The sequence below is a fragment of the Humulus lupulus genome, chromosome 4 (genome assembly GCF_963169125.1).
Source record: "Humulus lupulus chromosome 4, drHumLupu1.1, whole genome shotgun sequence".
Lineage (NCBI taxonomy): Eukaryota > Viridiplantae > Streptophyta > Magnoliopsida > Rosales > Cannabaceae > Humulus > Humulus lupulus.
The window spans coordinates 101,806,305-101,834,181 of record NC_084796.1 but is presented as its reverse complement, the minus strand read 5'-3'; the positions used below and the strand labels follow the sequence as shown (position 1 = coordinate 101,834,181).

Sequence of the window (27,877 nt, the reverse complement as noted above, 5' to 3'; positions counted from 1 at the left end):
TGAATATGAACAAAGGCAGTGCATCCAAAGACTTTGAAAGTGATATGGGACACGAGATGTGAGGTAGGGTATAGACTTTGAAATATCTGTAACGGTGAGCGAAATTTGAGAACACGAGAAGGCATACAATTGTTGAGGTATGTTGCGGTTAGAATAGTCTCGCCCCAAATTTTTTTAGGAAGATTGGTTTGAAATAGTAGAGATCAGGCAACCTCAAGTACATGCCGTTTTTTTCATTCTGCTACACCGTTTTGTTGTGGTGTGTGTTGACAGTTAGAAGAAAATAGTTTTTAATGGTTTTGATCTTTGGGATTCCTGGGAATAGGAATCGGTACCTATTCTTGTATTTAATGTAATTACTTATGTATTTCCTATATATACCTCTAGTCCTAGGTTGTACAATATATCAGAAAATAAAATATACAGTGAGAAACAGTTTTTTCCTCACCATTTCAACATGGTATCAGAGCTGTAAGGCTCGATTCTGTCCCCCTCTCAGCTTTCCTCCATTTTTTCCGGCGGTCGTCCCTCCTTCCAGTCGCAAACCAGTCTGGCGACACTCCAGGCCTCCGGCGAAGTCATTTGGCACCTGCTCCGGTGCTCAACCTCCAGTCGCTCCTCTCCGGCGTCATCTCCAGCGTCTCGGCCAGTCCATTCCGGCGGCAGTCCAGTCCGGCGGCGCTACAGTCGGCCCCCCGTAGCCCTCAGCAGCTCTCGGCTCCACTCTCAGCACAGAAGCTCTCAGCCCCGTAGCCTTCCTATAGTCTCTCTGTGATGTCGAACAGTGAGGAGGTTACTTCTCAAAATATTGGGCCTCACTCAACCCAGCCCAATGAAGGTAACCCTAACCCCAACTCAGCCCACACTCAGCCAAGTCAGCCCATTGGGTCTATGGGCTCTCTTTATAACCTTGATAGTGGTTCACTTAATATTACAGCCCATAAACTTGATGGCAAAAATTATTTACAATAGGCCCAATCTGTCAAACTTGTTATTTGTGGTCGTGGTAAATTAGGATACATTACTGGTGATCTCCCTGCACCACTTTTCAATGATCCTACATACAAGGTATGGCAAGCTGAAAATTCTATTGTACTTGCATGGTTAATTAATTCAATGGACTCAAAAATCAGCCGCAGATATCTATTCTTTAAGACTGCTAAGGAGGTGTGGGACGCTGCCCGGAAAATGTATTCTGACCTTGGTAACGCCTCTCAGATTTTCGAAATCCGTACCAAGCTTAAAGAAATCAAGCAAGGTAATCAAACTGTTACCCAATATTTTTCCGACTTACAAGACTTGTGGCAGGAGCTCGATTTGTATCTGGATACCACACCACTATGTGCTAACTGCACTACAATCCAGCGGCAGCAGTTAGAGAAAGAACGGGTCTTTGACTTTCTTACGGGGTTAAACAGTAATCTTGATGAAGTTAGAGGTCGTCTGGTAGGTCGTGCCCCATTTCATGACACTGAAGAAGCCTTCTCTGAGGTTAGACGTGAAGAAGCACGTCGTCGTGTCATGCTCACTACTCCTGACCTGCAGCCCATTGAAAGCTCAGCTCTCGTATCAAAATCTGGCCCTCCACCACATGGCAAATCCACTCCCGACCCTCGACCTAATCGTAAGGGTGATCGACCTTGGTGTGATCACTGCCAACGTCACGGTCATACTCGATCTACTTGTTGGGTTATTCATGGTAAACCACCCAATTGGACCCCTCGCCGCCAAAATGAAAGAAAGGCCTATCAAACTCAAACTGAGAGTACCAATGATCAGAATAGTGCTGGTACCCCTTCATTCAGTAAGGAACAACTTGCCCACCTATACACTCTTTTAAGTCAATCATCCATAAAACCCAGTTCCGGTCTTGAGACTCATAGTGCATCTGTTGCACACTCTGGTAATTTTTCTTCCACCTCCAACACACCATGGATCATCGATCACATGACAGGTTTACCACATTTGTTTGATACTTATTCTCCATGTTCCACTAAATCTAGTGTCACAATTGCAAATGGCACCCATTCTCCTATTGTTGGAATAGGCACTATTAAATTATCTGCTGACCTCATTCTTAAATCAGTACTTTATGTTCCTTCTTTGAAATGCAATTTAATCTTTGTCCAAAAATTAACCAGTGATAATCATTGCTTCGCTAAATTCATGTCAAATTCTTGTCAATTTCAGGATCTATCATCGGGGAGGATGATTGGCAGTGCTAGGGTTCATAACGGACTTTATTTCTTTGAAGGACAACATCCAGTTAACGAGCTCTCTTCTCTACTACGTTTGGGTTCAAGTTCTATTTCTAATTCTTGTTCAAGTTCATCGTTTGTTTCAAACTCTGTTTCAAAAACAATTATGTTATGACATTGTTGACTTGGGCATCCAAGTTTTTTATATTTAAAACACTTATTCCCATCGTTTTTTGTAAATAAGAATATTACTGATTTTCATTGTGATATTTGTCAATTTGCCAAGCACACACGAATTTCGTTCCCTCACAAAATATATACACCTTCAAACCCATTCTCTCTAATTCATAGTGACATATGGGGACCTTCCAAGGTCAATACTTCTCATGGTAAGCGATGGTTTATCTCTTTCATTGATGATCACACACGTCTCACTTGGGTCTATCTTCTTAAAAGTAAGTCTGAAACATGCCAAATTTTTCAGAACTTTCATCAAATGATCCAAACACAGTACCAAACACCTATAAGAATACTCCGTACCGACAATGGTACTGAATATTTCAATACCACTCTTGGTCCCTATCTTCTCAAAAATGAGATTGTCCATCAAAGCTCGTGTGTTGATACTCCGCAACAGAATGGAGTTGCTGAACCCAAAAATCGCCATCTCTTAGAAGTAGCTCGTGCTCTTATGTTCACTATGCATGTCCCTAAACATCTTTGGGGCGATGCTATCCTTACTGCTGCTTATCTCATTAATCGCCTCCCTAGTCGACCCCTTCAGTTCAAAACACCATATTCTGTTCTTCAATCTCTACATCCTCACATCTCTACAAATACTCTACCTGTTAAAGTATTTGGTTGCACTGCTTTTGTGCATGTTCACTCCCACCATCGGAGTAAATTTGATCCTAGAGCCATTAAGACTGTGTTTTTGGGTTACTCTCCTACCCAAAAAGGTTATCGGTGTTATTGTCCCATCACCAAAAAAACATTCATCTCATGTGACGTCACATTTTTCGAGGATACTCCTTACTTCACTCCCACATCGCTTCAGGGGGAGTCCAGCCATCACCAGCAAGAAGCTCAATGGTCGTGGGGGTTAGAATTACCCTTAATAACTATTTTTCCATTTACCTCTTCCACTCCACTTTCTTCTGAACCAGATATCCAGACTCTCCCTCCTGAACAAGAAAATCAACCAACCTCTCCTAAAAACACTGAACCAGAAGAACATCCTCAAGACCAAACCGTACAGAAAGAGATTCGGGTGTATTCCAGGAGAAATAAACAAGTTATGAATCCTCAGCACAGTCAAACGCCCAATCCGGTGATGGAACCGCTTCCCTCAAAAGATCCAGGTATTCTCCAATCTGACAAACAGTCAGATCTAGATATTCCTATTGCATTAAGGAAAGGAACCAGATCATGTACCCAACACCCCATTTCAAAGTTCATTTCTTACTCAAAATTGTCATCTCCATTTAAAGCTTTCACCTCGAATCTATCAAATATTGTGATTCCCAGGAATATCGAAGAAGCTCTTGATTCTCCTCAGTGGAAAGCAGCAGTGCTTGAAGAAATAAGAGCACTTAAACATAATGGAACGTGGAAATTAGTAGAGTTACCACCAGACAAGAAGGTAATAGGGTGCAAATGGGTGTTCACCGTCAAATTCAATGCAAATGGATCTATTGAGAGGTACAAAGCTCGGCTAGTTGCCAAGGGGTTTACTCAAACTTATGGAATTGACTACACGGAAACATTCGCTCCAGTTGCCAAACTCAACACTATCAGAGTTCTTCTCTCACTAGCGGTTAACATGGATTGGGAATTACATCAGCTTGATGTAAAGAATGCGTTCTTGAATGGGGAACTTGAAGAAGAAGTGTATATGAGTCAGCCTCCGGGATTTGAAGAATCTCTCAAGACAACCATAGTTTGCAAACTGAACAAATCTCTCTACGGCTTGAAACAATCTCCCCGAGCATGGTTCAATCGTTTCCTGAAAGTTGTCAAAGGGCTTGGATACATACAAGGCCAGACTGATCACACTCTCTTTGTCAAACACTTGGGAAGTGAAAAAATTGCGGTACTAATCGTATATGTTGATGACATAATTATCACTGGTAATCACATTGAGGAGATAAACTCAATCAAAGAAATGTTGGCAAAGGAGTTCGAAGTCAAAGATCTCGGTGCTCTCAAATATTTTCTGGGTATGGAATTTGCTAGAAGTAAGAAAGGTATTTCCGTGTCACAGAGAAAATACACTCTAGATCTTCTAAAGGAGACAGGAATGCTCGGAAGCAGACCCAGCAAAACTCCAATTGAGCTCGGAGAGAAAAAGAAAATGTTTGAAGGAAGTCCAGTTGACAAGGGGAAGTATCAACAGCTGGTAGGAAAACTCATCTACCTCTCACATACTAGACCCGACATTGCTTTTGCAGTGAGTCTAGTCAGTCAATACATGCATGATCCGTGTCAAGGACATCTCAATGCAGTGTATAGAATTCTGAGATATCTCAAGCAAACTCCAGGAAAGGGTCTTTTTTTCAGGAAGACAACTGAGAGAAAAGTTGAAGTGTTCACAGATGCAGACTGGGCTGGTTCAATTGATGATAGAAAGTCTACATCTGGATATTGCACAATGGTATGGGGAAATGTAACCACATGGCGAAGTAAAAAGCAAACTGTGGTTGCAAGAAGCAGTACAGAAGCAGAGTATAGAGCCATGGCTCATGGAGTGTGTGAAGCTATATGGATCAAACGTCTACTAGAAGAATTGAAGATTAAATATGAAGCCCCTATTCAGCTTTACTGTGATAACCAATCTACTATCAGCATTGCACATAACCCTATACATCATGACAGAACCAAACACGTGGAAGTTGACCGTCACTTCATCAAAGAAAAAATTGACAGAGGAGTTATCAGCATTAGATATGTGCATACTAATCAACAGCTTGCTGATATTCTCACAAAGGGACTATCTGAACAAACATTTGATTTTCTTGTAAACAAGCTTGGACTCATCAATATCTATAGTCCAGCTTGAGGGGGAGTGTTGACAGTTAGAAGAAAATAGTTTTTAATGGTTTTGATCTTTGGGATTCCTGGGAATAGGAATCGGTACCTATTCTTGTATTTAATGTAATTACTTATGTATTTCCTATATATACCTCTAGTCCTAGGTTGTACAATATATCAGAAAATAAAATATACAGTGAGAAACAGTTTTTTCCTCACCATTTCAACAGTGTGTCAACACATGAACTTTGTTGAACAACACCATGAGATTTGAGATTCGGACCAAGGCTTGAACTAAAGAAGTCTTTGGCATTATCAATTTTGAGGATTTGAATTTTTGCTCTAAATTGGGTTTTGATCATGACATGAAATTGTTGGAATGTGTTTGGTGTCTGATTTATTTTTTTTTTTGAAAAAGAGACAAAGGCCTTCTTAGACTGACCTCTCAAATATATTGAGAGCCCTCACATATGGCAGAGGATGTGTGGAGGAAAACCGTGGTAGCACACAAGAAAAAAAAACAAACAAGGCACCAAACTAGCCACCAAAAACCCCAATGCCTACAACACTAGAGCCATAAACTACCCCAGTCCCTATGAAGATCCAAAAAAGAAACCCCCTCAAAACATTTAGATCTATACACCCAAGTTGCAACCCAAAACTTGATCTTATCCCAAATAGTCTCCACCGAGCTAAAGACATCTTCAAATATACTATTCCTTTCAAGCCAAATAGCCCAAAGAGTTGCCAACAAGGTGCTCTGCTAGAAACGAGACACCCTCTTACCTCCCTCTAAACGGCATAGAAACAACTGAGATCAAGAAGGGGGCATACACCAAGACACCCCAAACTCAACAAGCACCTTACCCCACACCTCCCTAACAAAATGACACTCCAGGAAAAGATGTCTAGCTGACTCCTCTGCACTCTTACAACAAACGCACCAATTTGGAGATAAGCAATGATAAGGTCTTCTCTGCAAGTTATCGTGCACATTTAATCTATTAGTGAAGACCAACTAACCAAACACTTTAACTTTTGAGGGATAAACACTCTTCCACAAGTTCTTTGCCCACCTCTCTTCCAGACCTAGATGAGCGTAACTCAACCTCCAAAAGGCTGACTTACAAGAAAAGAACTCACTAGAGTCTAGAAGCCACACCCTCCTACCCTCCAGAATCGTCGGCAAAGCAACAAACTAACAACTGAAATAACTAAGCAAGACTAGAAACTTCCCCATCAAACAAATTCCTCCTGAAACGCAAGTCATAACCAAGGCCTCCTACCCTCTCCTCACCCCTTAAGACAATCGAATCCTTGATCAAACAGTTATCAACCTTGGACTGCATGAATAAATCAGGAAATTGAGACTTTAAAGGAGCATCGTTGATCCAAACGTCTTGCCAAAAGAGAATTTTATCCCCCTCTCCATCTTTAACCCGACCAGCTGGCCATAGTCCTCATACAAAGCCGAAATATCTTTCCAAGGACCCCGAACAGACAACCTCACCCCTCTACCAGTGTCCCAAAAGCCTCCATCCACCCCATACCTACTCTTCACCACCCTATGCCACAAAGCCTTGCTTTCCAAAGGAAACCTCCACAGCCGTTTCATGAGAAATGCCTTGTTCCTCAAATCTAGACTACCGATACCAAGACCACCATGACCTCGCTATTTACTAACTTCCCGCCAAGAGACCAAGCGGTCGGAACCTGACTTACCTTAGGAATGCAAAAAAGAGAAATAATACACCGGGATAGAAGAAATAATTGACGGAATGAGAGTCAACCTTTCACCCCTAGATAGGAAAGCACACTTCCACCCATCCAGACGTTTTGCGCACCTCGAAACAATGGGTTCCCAAAAACTTGTGGAGAAAGGGTGCTGGGTTTCTGATTATTCTTTCATAAGAAATATCCAGCACAGTCGTGTATGATCATCTACTAACAGTAAAAACCATCTAGCACCAATCATTCTAGGAATACGACACACTCCCCAAATAGCACCATGAATTTAGGAGAAAGGGTACTGGGTTTGTATGATCATGGTGAATAAGTGTTCCTAGTATGCTTTGCTAATTGACAAACTTCACAATGAAATAAATTGAGATTTTTATTGATGAATAAGGATGGAAACAAACATTTCAAATAATAGAAAACTCGGATGAGTTAGACAAAAGTGTCACATCATGATCTCACTTTCCTTATTAAATTTACTAGCAAACATGAGATTATGACTCAATTGAGATTGATAACTGACAATATGGTTTGAAGGGTTGTTGACATCTACAATGTACTGGCCTGCATGGAAATCAGCATTGCCAATCATCCTCCCCGAGCTCAAGTCCTGAAAAACACATAATTTAGAGAGAAATTTAGTTGCAAAGTTTAAATCTTGATTCAGCTTACTAAGAGATATAAGATTGCAGTCAAATTCAGCCACAAATAATACAGATTGGAGAGTGCGATTATTTGAGAGACAGATAGTTCCAGTGCCAACTACTTTGGCATGTGTACCATTCACAATACATACTGTTGGAATGCTGCGACAAGAAGAGTAAGTTGTAAAAAGTGATCTATCACTTGTCATCTGATCGGTTGCGCCTGAGTCAACAATCCAAGAGGAGGAGGATTTGGCTGCATGAAGTGCCGAACTGTGGGAGCTTTGTGTGGAAACATTGGCCTTTTGTATGAGATGCTGGAGAAGTTTTAATTGTTCCTTGCTGAAAGGGGCAGATGGAAGTGTTTCAAATACGACAACATTCCCTTTTGCTTCGTGATCTCGATTTGGCTTCCAAATAGCGGGTTTTCCATGCAACTTCCAACAGGTTTCCTTGAAGTGGCCAGGTCTTCGACAATGATCACACCATGGGCTACCTTTTCTGCCTTGATTGTTATTTTGAAAATTGTTTCGAGCAGCGAAGGCACCTGAGTCTGGCGGATTATCTTTGGCAGCTGCTAAAGCTGGAATTTCAGGGGTGAAGGCAGGTTGAGGTTGTCCCAACATGACCCGTTTTCGACTCTCTGTTCAAACTTCTGAGAAGGCGCAAACTAGAAAGAGGCTTGGTTCCAAGAATTCTGCGCCTTCATCGAGAGATTTTTCCAGCCCCTTCAAAAATTTAAAGACTTGTTTCTTCTCTACAATCATTTTGAAATATGCTTGATCTTCATTGCACTTCCATTCATGTGTCTCAAATAAGTCCAAGGTACTGCCAATAACAAGTAAGAGTTGTGTAATAAACTGTAACAATGTTCTCATCTTGACAAAAGTTCTGCAGTGTACTTTCCACATGAAAAAGCTCGGCTTTGTTCTCACTACTAGAGAAAGTTTCACGTGCTGCGTCCCATATATCTTTTGCTGTGGTATATAGCCAAAAAATTTCTCCTATTTCAGTATCATAAAATTAATTAACCATGACGTTACTATATTATTTTTGGCTCTCTAGGTTTTGTATTCAACACTAGTTGAATCTGGCTTTGGGATATCTTCTGTAGGGTATTCATCTTTTCTCCTTCCACTTATGAACATCATCATTGACTGTGACCACTGAAGATAGTTTTGGTCATTTAGTTTGGGAGAGATGATGGGAACAAAATTGCTTTCAGCAGGGGATGGAGTTAGCCTAGAGGTTATGGGTGCAACAGGAGAGGGATTAGTCGTGGATGACTCCCTGGAGGTTTGCTCGGATTCTGCTATGAAGGGATTTTAGGGATTGATTGGTAATGGAGGACTTTAGGGTTTGATTGGAATGGAGGATTTTGGGAATAAGGATTGATCTGAATAGGAATATGGTCTTTGGGATTGGTCGTAAGAGGCTGGAGGATGATGGAGGCTGGGCGACTGATTGGAATGGAGAGGCATGGAAGATGCCGGAGATTGACTGGAGTGGCTGGTGCTGGAGAAGGCATCCGGAGTGGAAGGAGAGAAAAAAAATAAAAATTTCCAGGAAGAGGATTGTGTCTTCACTGCCCTCTGAGTTTTGCGATAAGTCTTTCTCTTCATTTCAATCGTAAAAATATATAGAAAAGTTGTAGAAAATTCCCTAAAATATCTACTAAAAATCAGGGTTTAGATAATACCTACAACTGTCAGATGTACAATATCACAAATAAGAAAATATTTCCTAAGAATCAGATATACAACTATAAACATGATATACACTAGCCTAGGTTCCCTTTTGTTCTTTTTCAATTTACTATTACCAACATATGTCTGATTCTTTTAAAAAAAATTGTTACAGCGTGTATATAGCTGTCACATAGTTGGCTAATTACATTAATTTTAGAGATCCTAATTTACCTAGTTTCCTTAGATAGCTTCACTAGTTTGTGTATAAATATGTATTATTTTCAATGAAAAATTAGAATGAATACAATTCTTTTCACCTCACATAACATAAAAATAACTTTGTGCTGGTGTTCTAAAGATTTTTCAGTCTTCTTAACATTTTAGTTTGGTGTTTCCTTTTTGGGGTTGTAGGTGTGGTGGTTTGGATGATTATATCTGTTTGTTATCATTGGTTTCATTTTCATTTATAAAGTGCCTTTTTGGTTTTGCAGTTTATTAGCTCCTTGAAAGACAATTTAAATGCAGAGGTAGCATTGGGCACTGTGACTAATGTCAAGGAAGCTTGTGCGTGGCTTGGGTATACTTACCTTTTTATTAGGATGAGACAGAATCCTTTGGCATACGGTATTGGCTGGGATGAGGTATTGTATATTCATGGGTATTTCGTTTTTGATGCAATATTATGGTCCTGTGGAGTATGGACATAACTGAGTTTTTGGTTGCTATGTTATGGGAAATATTTTGTAAGGTTTTTCTTTTGGTTGTTCTATAGCATGGATGCTTCTAAAAAGGGCCTTTTGCTTGGCTATTTGGCAGGTCATGGCAGATCCGACTTTGAGCTTAAAGCAAAGAGCTCTTGTAACAGATGCTGCACGTGCTCTTGACAAAGCAAAGATGATGCGATTTGATGAAAAAAGTGGCAACTTTTACTGTACAGAGCTGGGCCGCATTGCTAGTCACTTTTATATTCAGTACTCTAGTGTTGAAACTTACAATGAAATGTTGAGACGACATATGAGTGACAGCGAGGTTAGTTCTGATGTGCTGTGTTTATTACCATGATGCTTACTGTTTTAAGATTTACTTTAAGTGATTAGTTTTTTCTAGTATCAACACAATCTTGCAGGAAATAAATTCTGATCATCCACTATTTGGTAATAAGTCATCTTTTGTCTTGGGTTTTTAGTTCTAGGAAATAAAATCTCTTACCTTATATTTTTCTTTTCCTCTTCTATATACTCAAATTTTTTGTATTGTTGGTATAATGCTGGTTTAGGTGATTGACATGGTTGCGCATTCTTCTGAATTTGAGAATATTGTTGTTCGAGAAGAGGAGCAGAATGAGCTGGAGACGTTGGCACGTACGTCCTGTCCATTAGAGATTAAGGGTGGTCCTTCAAATAAATATGGGAAAATCGCTATTCTCATCCAGGTTACTTTAGCTCAGAAATTGATACATTTTTCAAGTAAATGATTTGTAGATAAAATGAGAAAGAAAAAGTAATATTTAGTAATTGATACAGTGGTTTGTGACTTGCAGTTATATATATCTCGTGGCTCAATTGATAGCTTTTCTTTGGTTTCTGATGCTGCTTATATAAGTGCAAGCTTGGCTCGTATTATGCGGGCTCTATTTGAAATTTGTTTACGCAAAGGCTGGTGCGAGATGACATTGTTCATGTTGGAATATTGCAAGGCTGTGGATCGCCAAATTTGGTCCCATTTACATCCCCTCCGACAATTTGAGAAGGATATTTCATCAGAGGTTTGTCAGCATAATGCTTGATAATTTACGTGACCTGTACTAACACTGAATAGTTTTTCACTGTGTTTCTTCATTTGTCCAGGTTCTGCGAAAGCTGGAGGAAAGAGGAGCTGACCTATATCGCTTGCAAGATATGCAAGAAAAAGATATTGGGGCACTGGTTCGTTACGCACCAGGAGGAAGGGTAACTTTTGCTTTTTTTTTTCATCGAACAATCCACTAGAAGCTGTTACCATGCTGGACATACAATATTTATCATTTAACCTTTCTTTTTTATTATTGGCTTAATTGAAGGTGGTTAAGCAATATTTAGGATATTTCCCATGGATCCAGTTATCAGCGACTATAAGTCCAATTACCAGAACTGTTTTGAAGGTAGCCACTTGATTGGAAATCATAATTTATCTGCTAGATTCTATCAGAGTTGTTTTATCAGTTTGTTTATTTATTAAATCATGTCGAATAGAATCTGTTTTTTTCCATCTTTCTTTTGGTATGATAATAAATTTCTATGAACAGGTGGTTTTGCTCATAACACCAGATTTCATATGGAAGGATCGTTTTCATGGTACTGCACAACGCTGGTGGATTCTGGTTGAGGTGCTGATATGATCACCTTTTCTGAAACTTTCCATTTTATGATTTTATTATAGATGCTATATAGTTGTAACACAAAAATGCTCCTTGTATTTTTGCTATATCGTACTTTCTTTCTCTGGTATCTGATGATAACAAAAATATGCTTTGCGATTTCAGTTTATACTTTATACGCTAATGTCACTCTTTTGACTAAAGTCTTATCAACCATAAGAGTAAGATTTTATTCTAAAATGCACTTTGGGTCAATGACTTGTGTAACAATCAAGTTTAGCTGTGTTATGGGTAAAAGCTGCTAAACCATAAAATTATTATGTTTGGTAAATTATAATTTTAAAATATTGGGAGATACAAAAATAATTACAAACTCTACAATTAGAGTAGTTTGTTGATATAAAATTGGGTATATACTCATTTGGTACCTTGTGTTTTATAAAAATTCATACTTGGTACCTTATGTTTTCAATAATGTTCATGTAATTTGAAATCGTACATATTTGGTACCTTGTACTTAAGTTTGATCAATAGAATTTTATCAATATAACTAAACTATCCTCAATTATATGGGTTTCAAACTCAAATTTAATTACTTAATTACATATAATTGAGGGCAATTTGGTCATATTGATAAAATTTTATTGTTCAAATTTGAGTTCAGATTACCAAATATGTATAATTTTAAATTAAAGGGTACCAAATAAGCATTATTGAAAACATAAGGTACCAAGTATGTATTTCGATAAAACACAAGGTAACATAAAATTACTAAAATAAAAGATCATTTTAAATTATTTGATAAATATAAAATATTTTTCAGAACAAAATAAAAAATATTTAGGATTTAACTATTTTATATTATATTTATTTCAAATATTTTATTTGAAATAATTTATATAATAAATAAGTAAATGTATAAAATATTTATAGATTCTTCTCTATGCAAAAATTTGAAGCTAGGTTGTATCAACTTTAGATTTTAGCTTTAACTTCTGCGTAAACTATTTATTAAGTTAATTTTTTGTCTATTTATCAAACATCTTTATTGCAGAATTTTTCAAAAAACAGCTTTTACCTTTTCTAAATATTTTACCAAACTGACCCTTGTATACTCTAGTATAAAGTGTAGTAATGTGAATCTAAAGATAGAAAGGTGCTTTTTGAGAAAACCCTCTTTTGGTCACTCAATATGTATCGAAAGAGTGAAATTTGTATATAAGTTCATGGTATATTTTTTTTTTATTAGAAACACAAATTTTAATTAAAACACAACGGATATTGTCTATAGGACTTGTTTCTATATTCATCTTTCATTTCTTTTGTGGAAGAAAAAAAAAAGCTGCATTATTATGATCAGCTGTTACTTTCTTGTTCTTGCCTTTAGCTTATGTATTTCACTAATGTTGTTTGTTTTCTAAGAAAGAATGAAAAGATTGCAAATTTTCATGATTATAAGGTACCTTTTGAATTACTCTGAACAGGATACAGAAAATGATCACATCTATCACTCGGAGCTTTTTACCCTAACAAAGCGAATGTCAAAAGGGGAACCACAGAAGCTTTCTTTCACAGTGCCTATATTTGAACCACATCCACCACAATACTACATTCGTGCTGTTTCTGATTCTTGGTTGCAAGCAGAGGCTTTCTATACCATATCTTTCTCAAAACTTGCACTTCCTGAGGTATTCTCTTTCTCCTTTTTTTTTCTTTCCCCTTCAACTTATCAGATACAATCAAATTTTATCGGTTGTGCATGGACATTAATCATACAGTTAGGGTCTGTCTAATATAAATCTTTGCTTTTACAGGCTCGTACTTCCCACACGGAACTACTAGATTTGAAACCTCTTCCAGTAACTGCACTTGGAAAGAGTACATATGAAGCCTTGTACAAATTTTCCCATTTTAATCCAATACAAACACAGGTTATTTTCTTTATATATATATTATATAGATTAGCTCTGATTTACAGTACATTAGATTATATAGAAATTAATTTGTAATATTTTTTTTGGAACCGGCAGGCTTTTCATGTTCTATACCACACAGATAGTAATGTTCTACTAGGAGCTCCCACTGGAAGTGGAAAAACTATATCAGCCGAGCTGGCTATGCTTCACCTCTTCAACACTCAGCCTGATATGAAGGTACATATTTTAAATTTTCTATGCAATATATTGCAATTGTGGAACAAGATAACATAATTGTCCATATAGACAACTTGAGGTACTCATTCTGATCTTAGTGATTCATATTCCAGTCAAAATTGGGTTCATTATAGCCTTGCCAATTTCCATTTCCATTTCTCATCATCAGCTACATTAAATATCGTTAAACTGTATAATTTACTTTTCTGTATGAATTCTGTCATATGTTTCCTATTTAAGTCTGTTATTTGTTCAAATTTCCATATATTATAGTATTTTGCAATATATTTAGCATTGAACTGCTATGTTAGTTTCCTGTTGTGTCGAGTTCTAGATGCTTCACCTAAAAGTGTGGTGTGTTGAATTTTTTTTTTTGGTATAGGTTATTTACATAGCACCTTTGAAGGCTATTGTTCGTGAAAGAATGAATGATTGGCGAAAAGGGCTTGTTCGTCAGCTTAAGAAGGAGATGGTGAATTTTTTGATCTGTTAGCCAAACTAAGATATTTGGGATTTGATGCTGATAAAGCAAAATGTTTTCCCTAGGTGGAAATGACTGGAGATTATACTCCAGATTTGATGGCTCTCTTGTCAGCAGATATCATTATATCTACTCCTGAAAAGTGGGATGGTATTAGTCGTAATTGGCATAGTCGAAATTATGTGAAAAAGGTGCATTCATTCACTTTCATATGTTAATTTTTCTTGTAAGAGTTGTTTATTTTCTTTCATTGTTTATCCATTTTTAGGTATTACGATTGAAACTACTAGATCATAATGTACCTTCAGCCTGCTTGTATTAACATGTGTACTTGTTCAATAGGTTGGTCTAGTGATTTTGGATGAGATCCACTTATTGGGGGCTGACCGTGGACCAATCCTTGAGGTACATGCTAACAAATATAATATACACAAGCATTTTATTTTATAAAATTAGCACCTGGTTCATTATTATTTTTCTTTTTTTTTTCCTATCTTCTTGTAGGATACATTTACGGGGATATAAACCTCGAACCACTTACATAGACACACCCACTCAATATATTTAGCTAGCCTCGATTGGTTTTGTATTTATTTAGGAAAATTTGAGCTTCTATGCTTAAAAATACCCGTTGAGTCAAATTTATTAACTATGCTTGTAAAACGATTCTGGACCAAAATGCGCCTCACACAAATTTCTATCCTTTTCTCACTCTTCTCTTTCCCTTTTACTAAAACAAGAAAACACTAACCTAAAATCCCCCTCTCATCCAATTCTCACGCTCATTTAAGCAATTTTGTTGACATTTCTATTGTAAAAATCACAAAGAATCAATTAAAATAACTCAATTTTTCATGTGGGTGTAGCATACTTTGACATGACAGTTGTTTTGCATTATCCATCTTGTAAATTCTTGTGTTAGGACAGTCAGTATGCTAGTATGAGGGCAAGGAGAGCTTCTCATAACCCCACTAGTTATGGGAATAAGAAACCCCTTTTCCCTACTGGAATTGGACGAAATGGTGGTTTTGATCTTGATAGTTCCAATAATTGATATTGGAGCTTCAGAACATAACATAAAGTTTTCATGTTAGCTCTCTCTACTGATGGAGAGGCTGTCTGTTTATGTGAAAGAACTAGGTTGTCAGGTTACGAGATTTCACTGCCACTAGACGAAGCAAGGTGACTGACTGGAGAGATCAGGAGGCTTTTGTCTTTGAAGGTTGAGAATAGGATGGGTTTCAAGCGTTCTTTCAGAAACAACAATCTAAATGCGGTTATTGAATGCTTTAGGAATTTCATAGGTGTTTTCCTCAAAGTTTCCACGCTAAAAAATAACGTTGTCAGTAGCGTTATTATACCAGATGAGGGATGGGAGTCAAGCTGGAAGGAGATGAATAAATGCCTCATTGTTGGAAGATTGGAAAAGGAACCATGAAGGAGAACCTTTAAAGATTCTAGGGTTTCAAAGAAGTCTTGGGCGGTTGTGGTGTCAGAGAAGGGTGAAGGTGATTGCGCTGATAACCATACGAAAACTGCCATTCTTGGATTTTCGTGCACGAATGGCCATGCCGTGATGTTGATTCAATCTGGAAGTCCTGCTTGGGATTCTATTCTGGGAGGTATTCAAAAGCTTTTAGGGGAACATGTTGAACTGTCTTTTATGTCGAATGATAGAGCTATCCTTTGGTGTCCCTCTGTATCCATGCAGCAAAATTTGATTTCTAGAGGGGAGATGAATTTTTCGAACGACACAAAGGTCTCTGCTTTCTCTTGGAGCTAGAGCTCACAGTTGAATGAGAAGAAAATCAGATGCTATCACAACTGGATTGGGGTTGATGGGATACTGTTGAACATATGGAATATTCATGTGTTTAAGGTGATAGAAGACTTGTGGGGTGGGTTGATGGCTGTGGACAAACGGTCATTAGAGATGAAAGATGGGTCTGTTGCCAGATTAAGGTTAGTTGGACATCCTAGAGGCTTCATTCCTGCCTCTATCATTTTTCCCTGTGATGGTAATTTTATTTCTTTAAGATTATTCAAGTTAAGAGAGTCGAATGAACAATCTAGTAGACGCGGTGGGAATGTTTGGGTCAGAAAGAGTTCGCAAGGGCCGAAAGGTGAATCAGGGGTGGTGGGGTTGACAATTGGTGCAGAGGAAGCGGAACTGTCTGGCGAGGCAGGGGCGGCGACTGATTTTGCAGTTGCCAAGTTGCCGTCGGAGGACGACAAGGGAAGGATTCAGTCGCATTCTTGGCAAAATCTGAGGCCGGATTCTCGGGATATCTATCACGGATCTAAAGGGATAGAATTACGTGATTTTTGTTCCCCATTAAAGGGTATCTTTAATCGGCTACTTTCAAACTTATCGACTGGAGAGAGGAATAAGGATGGCACGTGGTTAGGTCTTGAAGAATTTGAAAAAGCCACGTGCCCCAAGTTGAAATACCAGATTGGTCTTTTTAAGAGTAGTTTGGGCTGGGCCTTGAAATTGGAGAATAGGATTTGTTCATTTAAAGTGGTCTTTCACTCTTTTAGGGCTCTCTTCATTCCAATTTACTTGGGAATGGAGATGGGCCTTCAGGGGATTGAGAATGACTGAGTTTCTCCAGGCCCGATTCAACATTCTCTTTTGGCTAGCTGCCCCAAGGACCGTGAGGCCTTCTGCAAAGGTAAAGTCTATTTTTGGACTGATACGAAGGGTATTCCTCCTAGAAAACACTGCGTTTCACCCCAAAATTCGGGAGAGGAGGAGTCGAACCCAGAGGAAATGGCTACATGCCTGAAAGTGTATTACCGAAAGCCAAAAGTTTCATTTGCAGAAAGCACGTTTCTTTCGGAAGAACAGGGAGAGGGATTGACGTTTACAGGGCAAGAAATGGAAGAGGACGATCGTATCTTTCCTTTGGTAGAAGGCCAGTCTGAACCTTGCAGCTCTGGAGAGGAGGATATGGACATGGATTCTGAAGCAGACAAGGAGGAAGTGGAAGACATTGTGGTGCATGCTAGAAGGTTGTGGAATGAAGAAAATGAGGTGGAAGGGATTGAGGCTTGCGACGAACTCGGATTAGGGAAAGAGGATATTGGTAAAGAGGAAAATATTAATGAAGAGGTAGACAGGTCAGATGACTCTTCTAGGCTACTTAAGGTCATGGATTCTTTGGGAATTACACTACTGGTTAATGATCAACGAGAGAAACAGGTAGGCAGCACTTCTATTCTGTCTAAGAAGAGTCACCATGAACTAAGGAAACTGAAATTTAATGTCAATTATGAGAAAAAGAAAGTGGAGGGGTGTCATAAATTCTCATGAAGATTTTATCCTGGAACGTGAGGGGTAGTGGTAATAAAGAGAAGCAGAAGGCAATTAAAGAAACCATTTGCAAGGTTAATCTTGACTTGATCGTTCTTCAAGAGGTGAAAAAGGTTAAAATAGATAGGAGGTTTGTGGGGAGTATTTGGCGGTCCATATTTAAAGCCTGGATTTTTCAGCAGGCTTTAGGAAGATCAGGAGGGACCTTAGTGGCTTGGGATTCTCGGACTGTCACTGTTATGGATTCACTGGTGGGGGATTTTTCGGTTTTTGTCCGCATTGATGTCGAGGATCCTTGGTGGTTCTCTGGTGTTTATGGTCCTGTGGCATATGGAAAATGGGATGGTTTTTGGGATGAGTTAGCTGGATTGAGTGTCATTTTTGGCAATCATTGGTGTGTGGGGGGAGATTTTAATGTGATTAGGAGAGCAGATGAGAAACTTAACAGTGTGTCTAATACTAAAAGCATGAAGAAATTTGATGCGCTGATCAGAGAGCTGAGCCTGATGGATCCCAAACTCCATAATGGTCGATTTACGTGGTCGAATTTCAGACAAAGGTCTATTTGTTGTAGGCTTGATAGATTTTTATTCTTGCCCTTATGGACAGATTTTTATCCTTTTGTTCGTCAGGAGGTGGTGGTTCGTATTGTATCGGATCATAGTCCCATTGTGTTAGGCCCTAATCCTCCCTCGTGGGGCCCCAGTCCATTCAGATTTGATAATTCTTGGCTTTAGCATAAGGAATTCCTTGTCCTATGTCAGAAGTAGTGGAATTCATCTAAGTTGATGGGTTGACCGGGGCATGGCTTCATGGACAAGTTGTCTTCGATTAGAGATAAAGTCAAGGGGTGGAATCGGGAGGTTTTTGGGTCAAGAACATTGCTTAAACAGTCATTGGAAAGACGGATGTTCAAGCCGGACAGAAAAGAGGAAGGGGGCCAACGGAACGATCAATTTCTTTTGGAATGAAGGAAGATTAAGAAAGAGTGGCAGCAGATAGTTTTTGAAGAGGAAATAGGCATTTGGTTTAAGTTGAAATGTCAATGGGCTAAAGACGGGGATTCTAATTCCAAGCTTTTTCATAGTATTCTTAGTGCTTGAAAAGAAAGGAATTTTATATCAAGAATTGAGCAAGAGGACGGAACTATCCTTGATAAAGATGACGATATTGAAGAGGCTATTGTGGGTTTTTACTCTTCGTTGTATTCCTCGGTTTATAGGAAATGGATAGGGGTGGAGGGCATCTCTTGAGAGCCTATTCCTTCATTTTTGGCTTCTCTCATTGAGAGGCCTTTTAATGAGGAGGAAATTAGGCGTTCAATGTTTGAATGTGATGGGTCTAAGGCTCCGGGTCTGGATGGGTTTTCAATGACATTTTATCAGGAGAATTGGGACACAGTCAAGAGTGATCTTTTAGCGGTCTTCGATTGTTTCTTTAAAGATGGAGTTATTCACAGGAAGACCAATGAGACTTATATTTGCCTTATTCCTAAGAAGTTGGATAGTTGTCGTGTGCGGGACTTTAGGCCAATCAGTTTGGTCACTAGTATGTACAAAATCATCTCGAAGGTGTTGGCTGGTCGACTTCGAGTTCTTTTTGACACGATAGCAGAGACTCAATGAGCATTTGTGGAGGGCTGGCATATTTTGGACACAATGTTGGTGGCTAATGAGGTAGTGGAGGAGTATCGGAGTAAAGGTAAAACGGGGTGGGTGTTCAAAATTGATTTTGCTAAAGCTTACAATTGTGTGGATTGGGGCTTTCTGGATAAGAAAGGTTTTGGTGAAGTTTGGAGGAAATAGATGTTGGGGTGTTTGTCTTCTACATCCTTCTCTGTGTTTTTAAATGGGAGAGCAATGGGGAAATTTAAGAGATCTAGAGGTTTTTGCCAAGGGGATTCCCTTTCACCTTTCTTGTTTACCTTGGTTGTAGACGTCTTGGGTAGGATGGTGGATAAGGCTGAGAGCGTTTCAGCTTTTAGAGGCTTCAAATTGGGAAAGGATAGAGGTCGGTCATCTTCAGTTCGCTGATGTTACGAGCTTCTTTGTTGATGATACAAAGTCTTTGTCAATTCTTCTTGATATTCTGAAAGCTTTTAGTGTTGTCTCTGGATTATCTATTAATGTGTAGAAATGTCAGTTGTTAAGGATTAACTTGGATGAGGAGACAGTGGAGCTTCGAGGTAAGGAGATCGGGTGTGAGGCGGGTCAGTGGCCTATGAAGTATTTGAGGTTAATTTTGGGTGCTTCCCCTCGTTCTAAAGATTTTTGGGAGCCCGTGGATTCGAGATGTGCCAAACGCTTGGATGGAAGTGTGCTTTCGTGTCTAGGGGTGGTAGGTTGACTCTTATTCAAGCGATTTTACCTTTTATTCCGGTGTACTATCTGTCACTTTTTCGTATTCCCAAGGGCGTAGTGGAAGTTTTGGAGAAGTTGATGCGAGATTTTCTTTGGGAAGGTGCGGATCACTCTGGTTCCGACCACCTTGTCTCTTGGAAGGAAGTTTGTAAATAACGGGGTCACGGTGGGCTTGGCATTGGTAACTTGGACTTGAGAAACAAGGCGTTGGTCATGAAATGGTTGTGGCGGTTTCCGTTGGAAAACAAGTTTTTGTGGCATAGGGTGGTGAAGAGTAGGTATGGGGGGATGGAGGGTTTTGGGATACTAGTAGAGGGGGAGGTTGTCTGTTTGTGGTCCCTGGAAAGATATTTCGTCTCTTTATGAGGATTATAGTTAGTTGGTCAGGTTCAAGGTTGGGAAGGGGGATCGGATTCGGTTTTGGGAGGATGTTTGGATAAACGATATTCCTTTAAAGCATCAATTTCCTGACTTATTTATGCTTTCCAAGGCCAATAACTATTTGATTAAGGATTTGATGGTTCCTGGGGGTGAGGGAGGTTTGGGAGGCTGGGGGTGGGATTTGCGTTTCATAAGGAATCTATTTGATTGGGAGGTCCCTAGTCTCACTCAATTGTTTCAGTTGTTGGAGAGTGTTGCTCTGTTGACAATCTTAAAGGAAAAAAGGGCGTGGATTTCTGACACTAGTGAAATATTCTCTTGCAGGTTAGCCTTTTGGAGGTTAAGTTATGCTCACATGGGTTCGTAAGAGAAGTGGGCAAAGAGTTTGTGGAAAAATGTTTCTCCCTCAAAAGTTGAAGTGTTTGGTTGGCTGGTTTTCAAGAATAGGTTGAATGTCCATGATAACTTGCAGAAGAGGAGACCCTATCATTGTTTATCCCCTAGTTGGTGTGTTTGTTGTAAGATTTTAAGGGAATCAACTAGACACTTATTCCTGGAGTGTCATTTTGCTAGGGAGGTGTGGGGTAAGGTATTGGCTGAGTTTGGTGTCCTTTGGTGCATGCCCCCTACTGAACCAATATTTTTGCGGGGGTTTCCTTTTTGGATCTTAATAAAGATTGGGGTAGTTTTTGGCTGTAGACTTGGGGGGAGGGGTTCTGTTGTGGGTGTTTTGGTGGCTTGCATGTTTTGTGCTTGTGTTGTAACCACGGTATTCCTCCGCCAAAAGTGAGGGCTCTCAATAATTTTGAGAGGAGGTCAGTCTTTGACAAAGGTCTCCGACTCTTTTTCAAAAAAAAAAAAAAAAAATCACAAAGAATCAAGTTCACTTAAAATCTCAATTTAAATCTATAAAACTAATGTTCTATTTATGTAGTAATGAACTGTTCTGATTATGCTTTTGTGGTTTTGTTTGCAATATTTTTGCTTTTCTTTAAATCTGGAAATCTTGGTTTGATCTATTATTTATTCAATTTTCGATGAAAATTGATGCCAATTCAATGAAGTCTTCATGATATGTTCTTGAGAGTTTGACTTCAATGCTAATTCGATGGTAGCAGTTTCCATGCTAATCTAAATGGTAGTAGTTGGAATACATATATTTATTATATTTCTATGCTACTTTGATGGAGTTCGATGTTTTCCCCATAATGAATTTCACATGGGTTTTTCAACGGTTGATTATGTTTTGATGGTAGTTCAATGGTTTCATCAAAACTTGATTTTTCATGAAATTTCAAATTTGCATCGAATTCAAACCCTAAAAAATATATGCATAAAGAATTCATCAAATTGACATCGATCGCATTGAAAAATTGCAGAAATAACAGATCGAAACTAGATTTCCTGATTTGAAAAAAACAACAAAAACATAAATAGAAGAGTGAAATATATATAGCATTAGTTTAAATATATATATATATATATACATATCATTACATAAATATTTTCGTAGGTTTAATGGACTCACATTTTGAGTTTTTAAGGAGACAATTTGATTCTTCTGTTGTATTATGCTGTATTACAAGGGAAATATCAAAATATTTGCTGAAATGAGTGAGAGTTGGGTGATAGAGGGGTTTTAGGTTTGGTCTTTTTTTTTAGTGAGAGGAAAAGAGAAGAGAGGGAGTGGGTGGAATAATGAGGTGTGTTTGTGTCCAAATTAGAATTTCAAGCATAGTTTTCGAACTTTCGCATTATGGGGTATGTTTAATAAATATGCGGTATTTTTCTTTGTTTTGTACAGTTTTTGTTGGCTCTTTGAGATTTTTGTGGATCTTATTTCTTTGTATTCTTTTCTCACTAATACAAAGAAGTTTCTTTTTCAAAATAATAATTATTGTAAATATGAGGTGTTTTAAAGCATATATGCTCAAATTTCCTTTATTTATTTGTTGCTTTGTGTCATAGCTTATTGATGTTGGGACATGTGTTATTCTCAAGGGATTGGGTACGATTTGAGTCACTGACTTTTTGCCACTTTATTTTTCTGAAAACCTTGTCACTTACTACTCTATGATTCCAGGTTATTGTGTCAAGAATGAGATACATATCATCACAAACTGATCGTGCAGTACGGTTTGTAGGTCTTTCTACAGCTTTAGCAAATGCAAGGTAATTTTTGCAATTTTTGTTCTTTCATTTTTTTTTATACAAAATGATAAAGTTGTATATTGTAAAATAGGAAAGATGGGTATAGAAATTTGAAAGAGAAATTTTTATTTCTTCTTTTCTGTGTATATTACAAACGGTGAGTACATCCCTATTTATATAATTTTTACACATAAATCTCTTTATTATAGAATGATCACCAAATCACCAAGATAGCTACAAATAATCTAAATAAGGAAAAAGCTCATAATTTGTCAACACTCCCCCTCAAGCTGGACTGTAAATATTGATGAGTCCAAGGTTGTTTACTAGAAAATCAAAGACTCGTTCAGATAACCCTTTTGTGAGGATATTAGCCAACTGTTGATCCGTCTATACATACTTGATGCTGATAGTTCCTCCATTAATCTTTTCTTTGATAAAGTGACGATCCACTTCGACTTGTTAAGTTCTATCATGATGTATAGGGTTATGTGCGATACTAATGGTAGATTGATTAGCACAGTAGAGTTGAATGGGACCTTCATATTCAATCTTCAATTCTTTTAACGGGCGTTTAATCTATATGCTTCGCATACTCCATGGGCCATGGCTCTATGCTCGGCTTCTGTGTTACTTCTTGCAACAATTGTTTGTTTTTTACTTTGCCATGTCACTACATTTCCCCATATAATTGTGCAATACCCAGATGTAGACTTTCTATCATCAAGTGACCCAGCTAAATTTGCATCTGTAAATACTTTAACCTTCCTTTCGGTTGCCTTTTTGAAGAAAAGACATTTTCCTGGTGTTTGCTTGAGATACCTAAGAATTCTGTATACAGCATTGAGATGTCCTTGACATGGATCATGCATATATTGACTGACCAGACTTACTACAGAAGCAGAAGAAGATGGATGATCTTGAGGAGGAGTATCAGGCTCTGAAGGGAATGAAGTATCTAGGGGTAATTGTAAACCCCACGACCACTAAGCTTCTTGCTCGTGATGGATGTGCTCCCCTTGAAGCTAGGTGGGAGTGAACCAGGGAGAATTTTCGAAAAAAGTGACATCCCTGAAGGTGTAGGATTTCTTGGTGAGAGAACAGTAACAGCGGTAGCCCTTCTGTGTAGGAGAACATCCTAGGAAAACTGTTTTTATGTCTCGAGGATCAAGTTTACTCCGGTATTGGGAGTGCATGTGGACAAAGGCAGTGCAGCCAAAAACTTTGACTGGCAGAATATTTGTAGAAATATGAGGGTAAAGAGACTGAAGAATAGAGTATGGTGTCTTGAACTGAAGGGGCCAACTGGGGAAGCGATTAATGAGATAAGCAGCGGTAAGGACAACATCGCCTGGAACAGTGGGGAAAAAACGTGGGCCTGGATCAGCAGCTTGGGCCTGGAACAACAGTTGGGGATTTAGTCCGAAGGAAGGGTTGAGTCGCACCGGGAAAACTGAATGGGTAGATGCCTAAGAAATCGCTTGGGTGCTAGGAAGCTAAGCCGAAGGCTGAGAAGGATTGGTCTGATGGCTTGGGACTTCGCCTGAGAAGACCGAATGTCGCCGGAGTGAGAGGAAAAACTTGGACGACGGATGAGAGCGACGAGCAGAGGGTTGGAACAGTTGGAGAGCTATGCCTGCGTCCGGACAAGGATGACGAACGGAGCTACTCCAGACTGGAGTTGCAGATGTCGCCTGGAGCCGGAGATGTCACCAAAACCCTAAAGGAATGGTCGGACTAGACAAGGGTGATGGACCCGATGGAAAAAAAGAGAAGGAAAGAATCTTATGGCGCTGATACCATCTAAAATTTTGCAAGAGAATTTTTTTTTCTTATTTATGTTATTTCATTAGAAAGATACAATCCTATTTATAGGGTTTATACACCTAATCTTCTTAATTAAAGAATAAACTACAAATCACAAATATAATTAAAAATCTTCTATATAAAGAAATTACTAATTTACAGCTACAATCATATCATGGGATTTGATTTTCTTTGATTTTTCTCTTATCTGTCATCGTAAAATAGTGAGATAGTTTGATTATGAGCATCGAAAAACCAAATCCTGAAATTTTGTTCTTATGGCTGTCCTTTGACAATATATCTTTTCCAAATGTTGCTACAGTACCTCATCCCACTTTCAAATCCATCTTTTCATTTTGATTTTTCATTGGACTCAATTTCGGGGATTGTCCATCACTTTTTAAATGAACCATTAGTCTTCCAATCAAAAAGTATATCAGTCTTACGTCCATATGCATATTTTTCTATTTCTTCTAAAGTTCTTGCTTTCTCTATTTAGTGACTTGGCTGATTGGTTGGGTGTTGGTGAAGTTGGACTCTTCAATTTTAAACCAAGCGTGAGGCCTGTTCCTCTTGAAGTTCATATACAAGTAAGTGGATTCACTGCTTCTTCTAGCAATACTCACGAAGTATTTATTTTAGTTTATTTTTAATTTCCTTTTTATCATCTTTGGTGTTGCATTCTTGTGGGTTGTGTTAAGCTCTTTATAATTTAATTTTACATATAATGATAGTGTTTTTTTTCCTAATAGAGTTTATGCTGTTTGAATTTTAAAAAAGAAAAAAAAAACTGAAAGTAGTTATTGGTTTAAGTATTTGGGCTTCCTCGGCAATTTTTTTTTTTTTTAAATTTAATGATGCTTTGGCTGCCAACAAAGCAACGAAAAAATATTTTAATCCAAGATGTATAAGATTTTTTTTTTCTTTTTTCCTTTCTTTGCTTGGTCTATGGATGCTGTGGTTGGATAGAGACTCAAATCTCAAGACAAGTTGATAATTCTTGTTAAGATTCTGTGACTGTAGCATAAGAGTGAGGATTTCAGTTCAAGGTGTTTTTATGTTTTCTCACTGATTATTTATGAGAGGAACTGAATTATGAAACTACTTATTTCCTTAAATGAAAATCAGAGTTACAGACTGTAGGAGTTAATTTAGCGCTAAACTAGGATAACCCTATTATAGGATGAGAAAAAGGGATCTAGTTTATATTAATTAGACAGGAAAAAAACTCTTCCTTTTACAGGCAGATTACAATCAGGAAAAATAGGGAAATAATAAACTAATATATAAAAATATATATAGCTGTACAATCTGATTTGAAAGAGGGCACAGCCTATGATGCTACATCATTATAGTCTTCCCTGGTTAATGGACGAGGTGCACAACTCGCGATTTGGTCTCGTTTATTCACAGAAACATTCTTCTCAATACTATAGTCCTTGTGATCTGATTCCAAGAAGAAGGGATTTTTTTTATAAAATGAATTTTGAAAAGCATATGATCTTGTAGAGTGAGGCTTTTTGGATCTTGTATTGGAGAAGAACTTTGGGAGGAAGTAAAGAAAGGATGTTTAGTCTCAGTTTCATGCTCAGTTATTCTTGAATGGGAGACAAACTGAATGTTGCATTGTGGGTTCATAATGTAAAGGAATTTAAAGATAATCCTTTCTTGGAATGGTTGAGGGATTGGACCATTTTTTGGTAATCTTATATGCATCTCTGTGTTTATGTCAAGGGAGATTTGGTAGTTTCTTTCTGCCATTTTTTTTTTGTATTTTGTAAATTTTATTTAATAATACAAGTAGTTTTGTTTCATAATAAAACAACAACAATAAATCTTGCAATACAGTTTATGGTCTTAGTAAGTTTTTTTTTTTTTTTTGAAAAGAGACAAGGTCAATCAATGATTGACCCCCAAATTCATTAGAAACCCTCACTTAAGGCGGAGTAAAACCATGGATCATTACATAGAAAAACCAATACCTAAAACATAAGTACAAGTTATACATCAGATACGATTCTAATCATGGTCACTATCGTAGGATAAAATACAACCCCAGTCTCTATTGAGATCTTGAAATGAAAGGTTTTTAAAGTATTTTGTCCTATAGACCCATGTTGCAACCCAAAATTTAACTTTATCCCACACCTTTACACTCTTCTTTTCTATATTGTCAAAAATTCTGCCATTCCTTTCTAACCATATTGCCCAAAGGATAGCCAATACAGTAGCTGTCCATAATCTAGCAGACCTCTTCCCCCCATCTATCTTGCAAGACAAAAGATCAACACATTTCTTTGGCATGCACCAGCTTAATCCAAATTCTCTCAGTAATCTATTCCATAGACCTTGGCTAAAAGGACACTGAAGAAATAGGTGTGACAAAGATTCATCAGCATTCTTGCAGCAGACACACCAGCCCGGAGACAACACCTGGAAAGGTCTTCTCTTTTGCATTATCTCATGAACGTTTACTTTTTCCAAAGCTAACAGCCAACCAAAAACTTTGATTCTAGATGGAGTGCAACCTTTCCACACCAACTTAGCCCAATTTCCTTGTGAATTATACTCGTATGAGACTAAACTTTGAAAGGCACTTTTACAAGAGAAAATACCATTAATCCCAGGAGACCAAATTCTTGAGTCATCCACTACATCAAGAATTGGTTTCTGTTCAAGAAGCTGAAGCAGATCTACTAAATGGGGGGCCTCCCACTCTCTCAATTGTCTTCTGAACTGAAAATCCCATCCAGAGTTAGATCTTGAGAGGCCTTCTCCCCCACCCGCCATTTCTTTTACACTCTTTTGTCTCCCATTAGAAATCTGCATTAGATCAGGAAATAGTCTCATAAAGGCTTCATCACCCACCCAAACATCCTCCCAGAATCTGATTCTATTCCCCTTACCAACCTTGAAGCGGACCCTAGTCAGGAATGCATCATACAATGCCGCAATACTCTTCCATGGTCCTCTAAACGACAGAGACTCCCCTCTTTTCGAATCCCAGAAGTTATCAGCTCTCCCATATCTACTTTTAATCACCTTATACCAAAGGGTCTTGTCTTCCAGCGGGAATCGCCACAGCCACTTCATCAAAAAAGCCTTATTTCTTGCTTCCAACTGCCCAATACCTAGCCCTCCTAGAAAAAGAGGTTTACACACCTTTTCCCAAGCCACTAGATGCTCACCCCCACCCAGATCACCCCCTTCCCAAAGGAAATCCCTCATCATCTTTTCAAGGGCGATGATCACAGTTTTGGGTGCTCTAAACAATGAAAGGAAATAAGTTGGTAGGGATGATAACACAGATTGAATGATAGTTAGTCGACCCCCTCTAGACAAGTATGCACCCCTCCACCCATCTAATCTTTTCGCAAATTTTGCTACAACCGGTTCCCAGAACGCTTGATTTTTAGGATTCCCCCCCAAAGGCAACCCTAAGTACTTCAAGGGCCACTGACCCACTTCACACCCTACCGACCTCGCCAAAGAATCAACCACCTCCTCCACCATGTTCAGCCCCAAGATTTGACTTTTACTCATGTTGATTTTCATCCCGGATGCAGAGCAAAACGT

General features: G+C 38.5%; 1 protein-coding gene across 5 annotated transcripts in view; it reads left to right on the top strand.

Annotated features, from left to right (window-relative positions):
• The window catches only part of LOC133830675 (DExH-box ATP-dependent RNA helicase DExH14), a 108,431-nt gene that overhangs the window by 43,968 nt on the left and 36,586 nt on the right, over positions 1–27,877 (top strand). For 4 of the 5 annotated variants that reach the window (XM_062260701.1, XM_062260703.1, XM_062260700.1 and 1 more), the window contains 16 exons: positions 2,191–2,265; positions 9,789–9,938; positions 10,114–10,326; positions 10,574–10,729; positions 10,838–11,062; positions 11,145–11,246; positions 11,357–11,437; positions 11,582–11,662; positions 13,138–13,341; positions 13,468–13,584; positions 13,684–13,806; positions 14,189–14,278; positions 14,353–14,478; positions 14,630–14,692; positions 22,428–22,516; positions 24,801–24,891. In XM_062260701.1, the coding sequence (XP_062116685.1) occupies positions 2,191–2,265; positions 9,789–9,938; positions 10,114–10,326; positions 10,574–10,729; positions 10,838–11,062; positions 11,145–11,246; positions 11,357–11,437; positions 11,582–11,662; positions 13,138–13,341; positions 13,468–13,584; positions 13,684–13,806; positions 14,189–14,278; positions 14,353–14,478; positions 14,630–14,692; positions 22,428–22,516; positions 24,801–24,891 (1,986 nt within the window). The remainder of the gene's footprint in view (positions 1–2,190; positions 2,266–9,788; positions 9,939–10,113; positions 10,327–10,573; positions 10,730–10,837; positions 11,063–11,144; positions 11,247–11,356; positions 11,438–11,581; positions 11,663–13,137; positions 13,342–13,467; positions 13,585–13,683; positions 13,807–14,188; positions 14,279–14,352; positions 14,479–14,629; positions 14,693–22,427; positions 22,517–24,800; positions 24,892–27,877) is intronic. The other variant, XM_062260702.1, reaches the window with a different exon arrangement.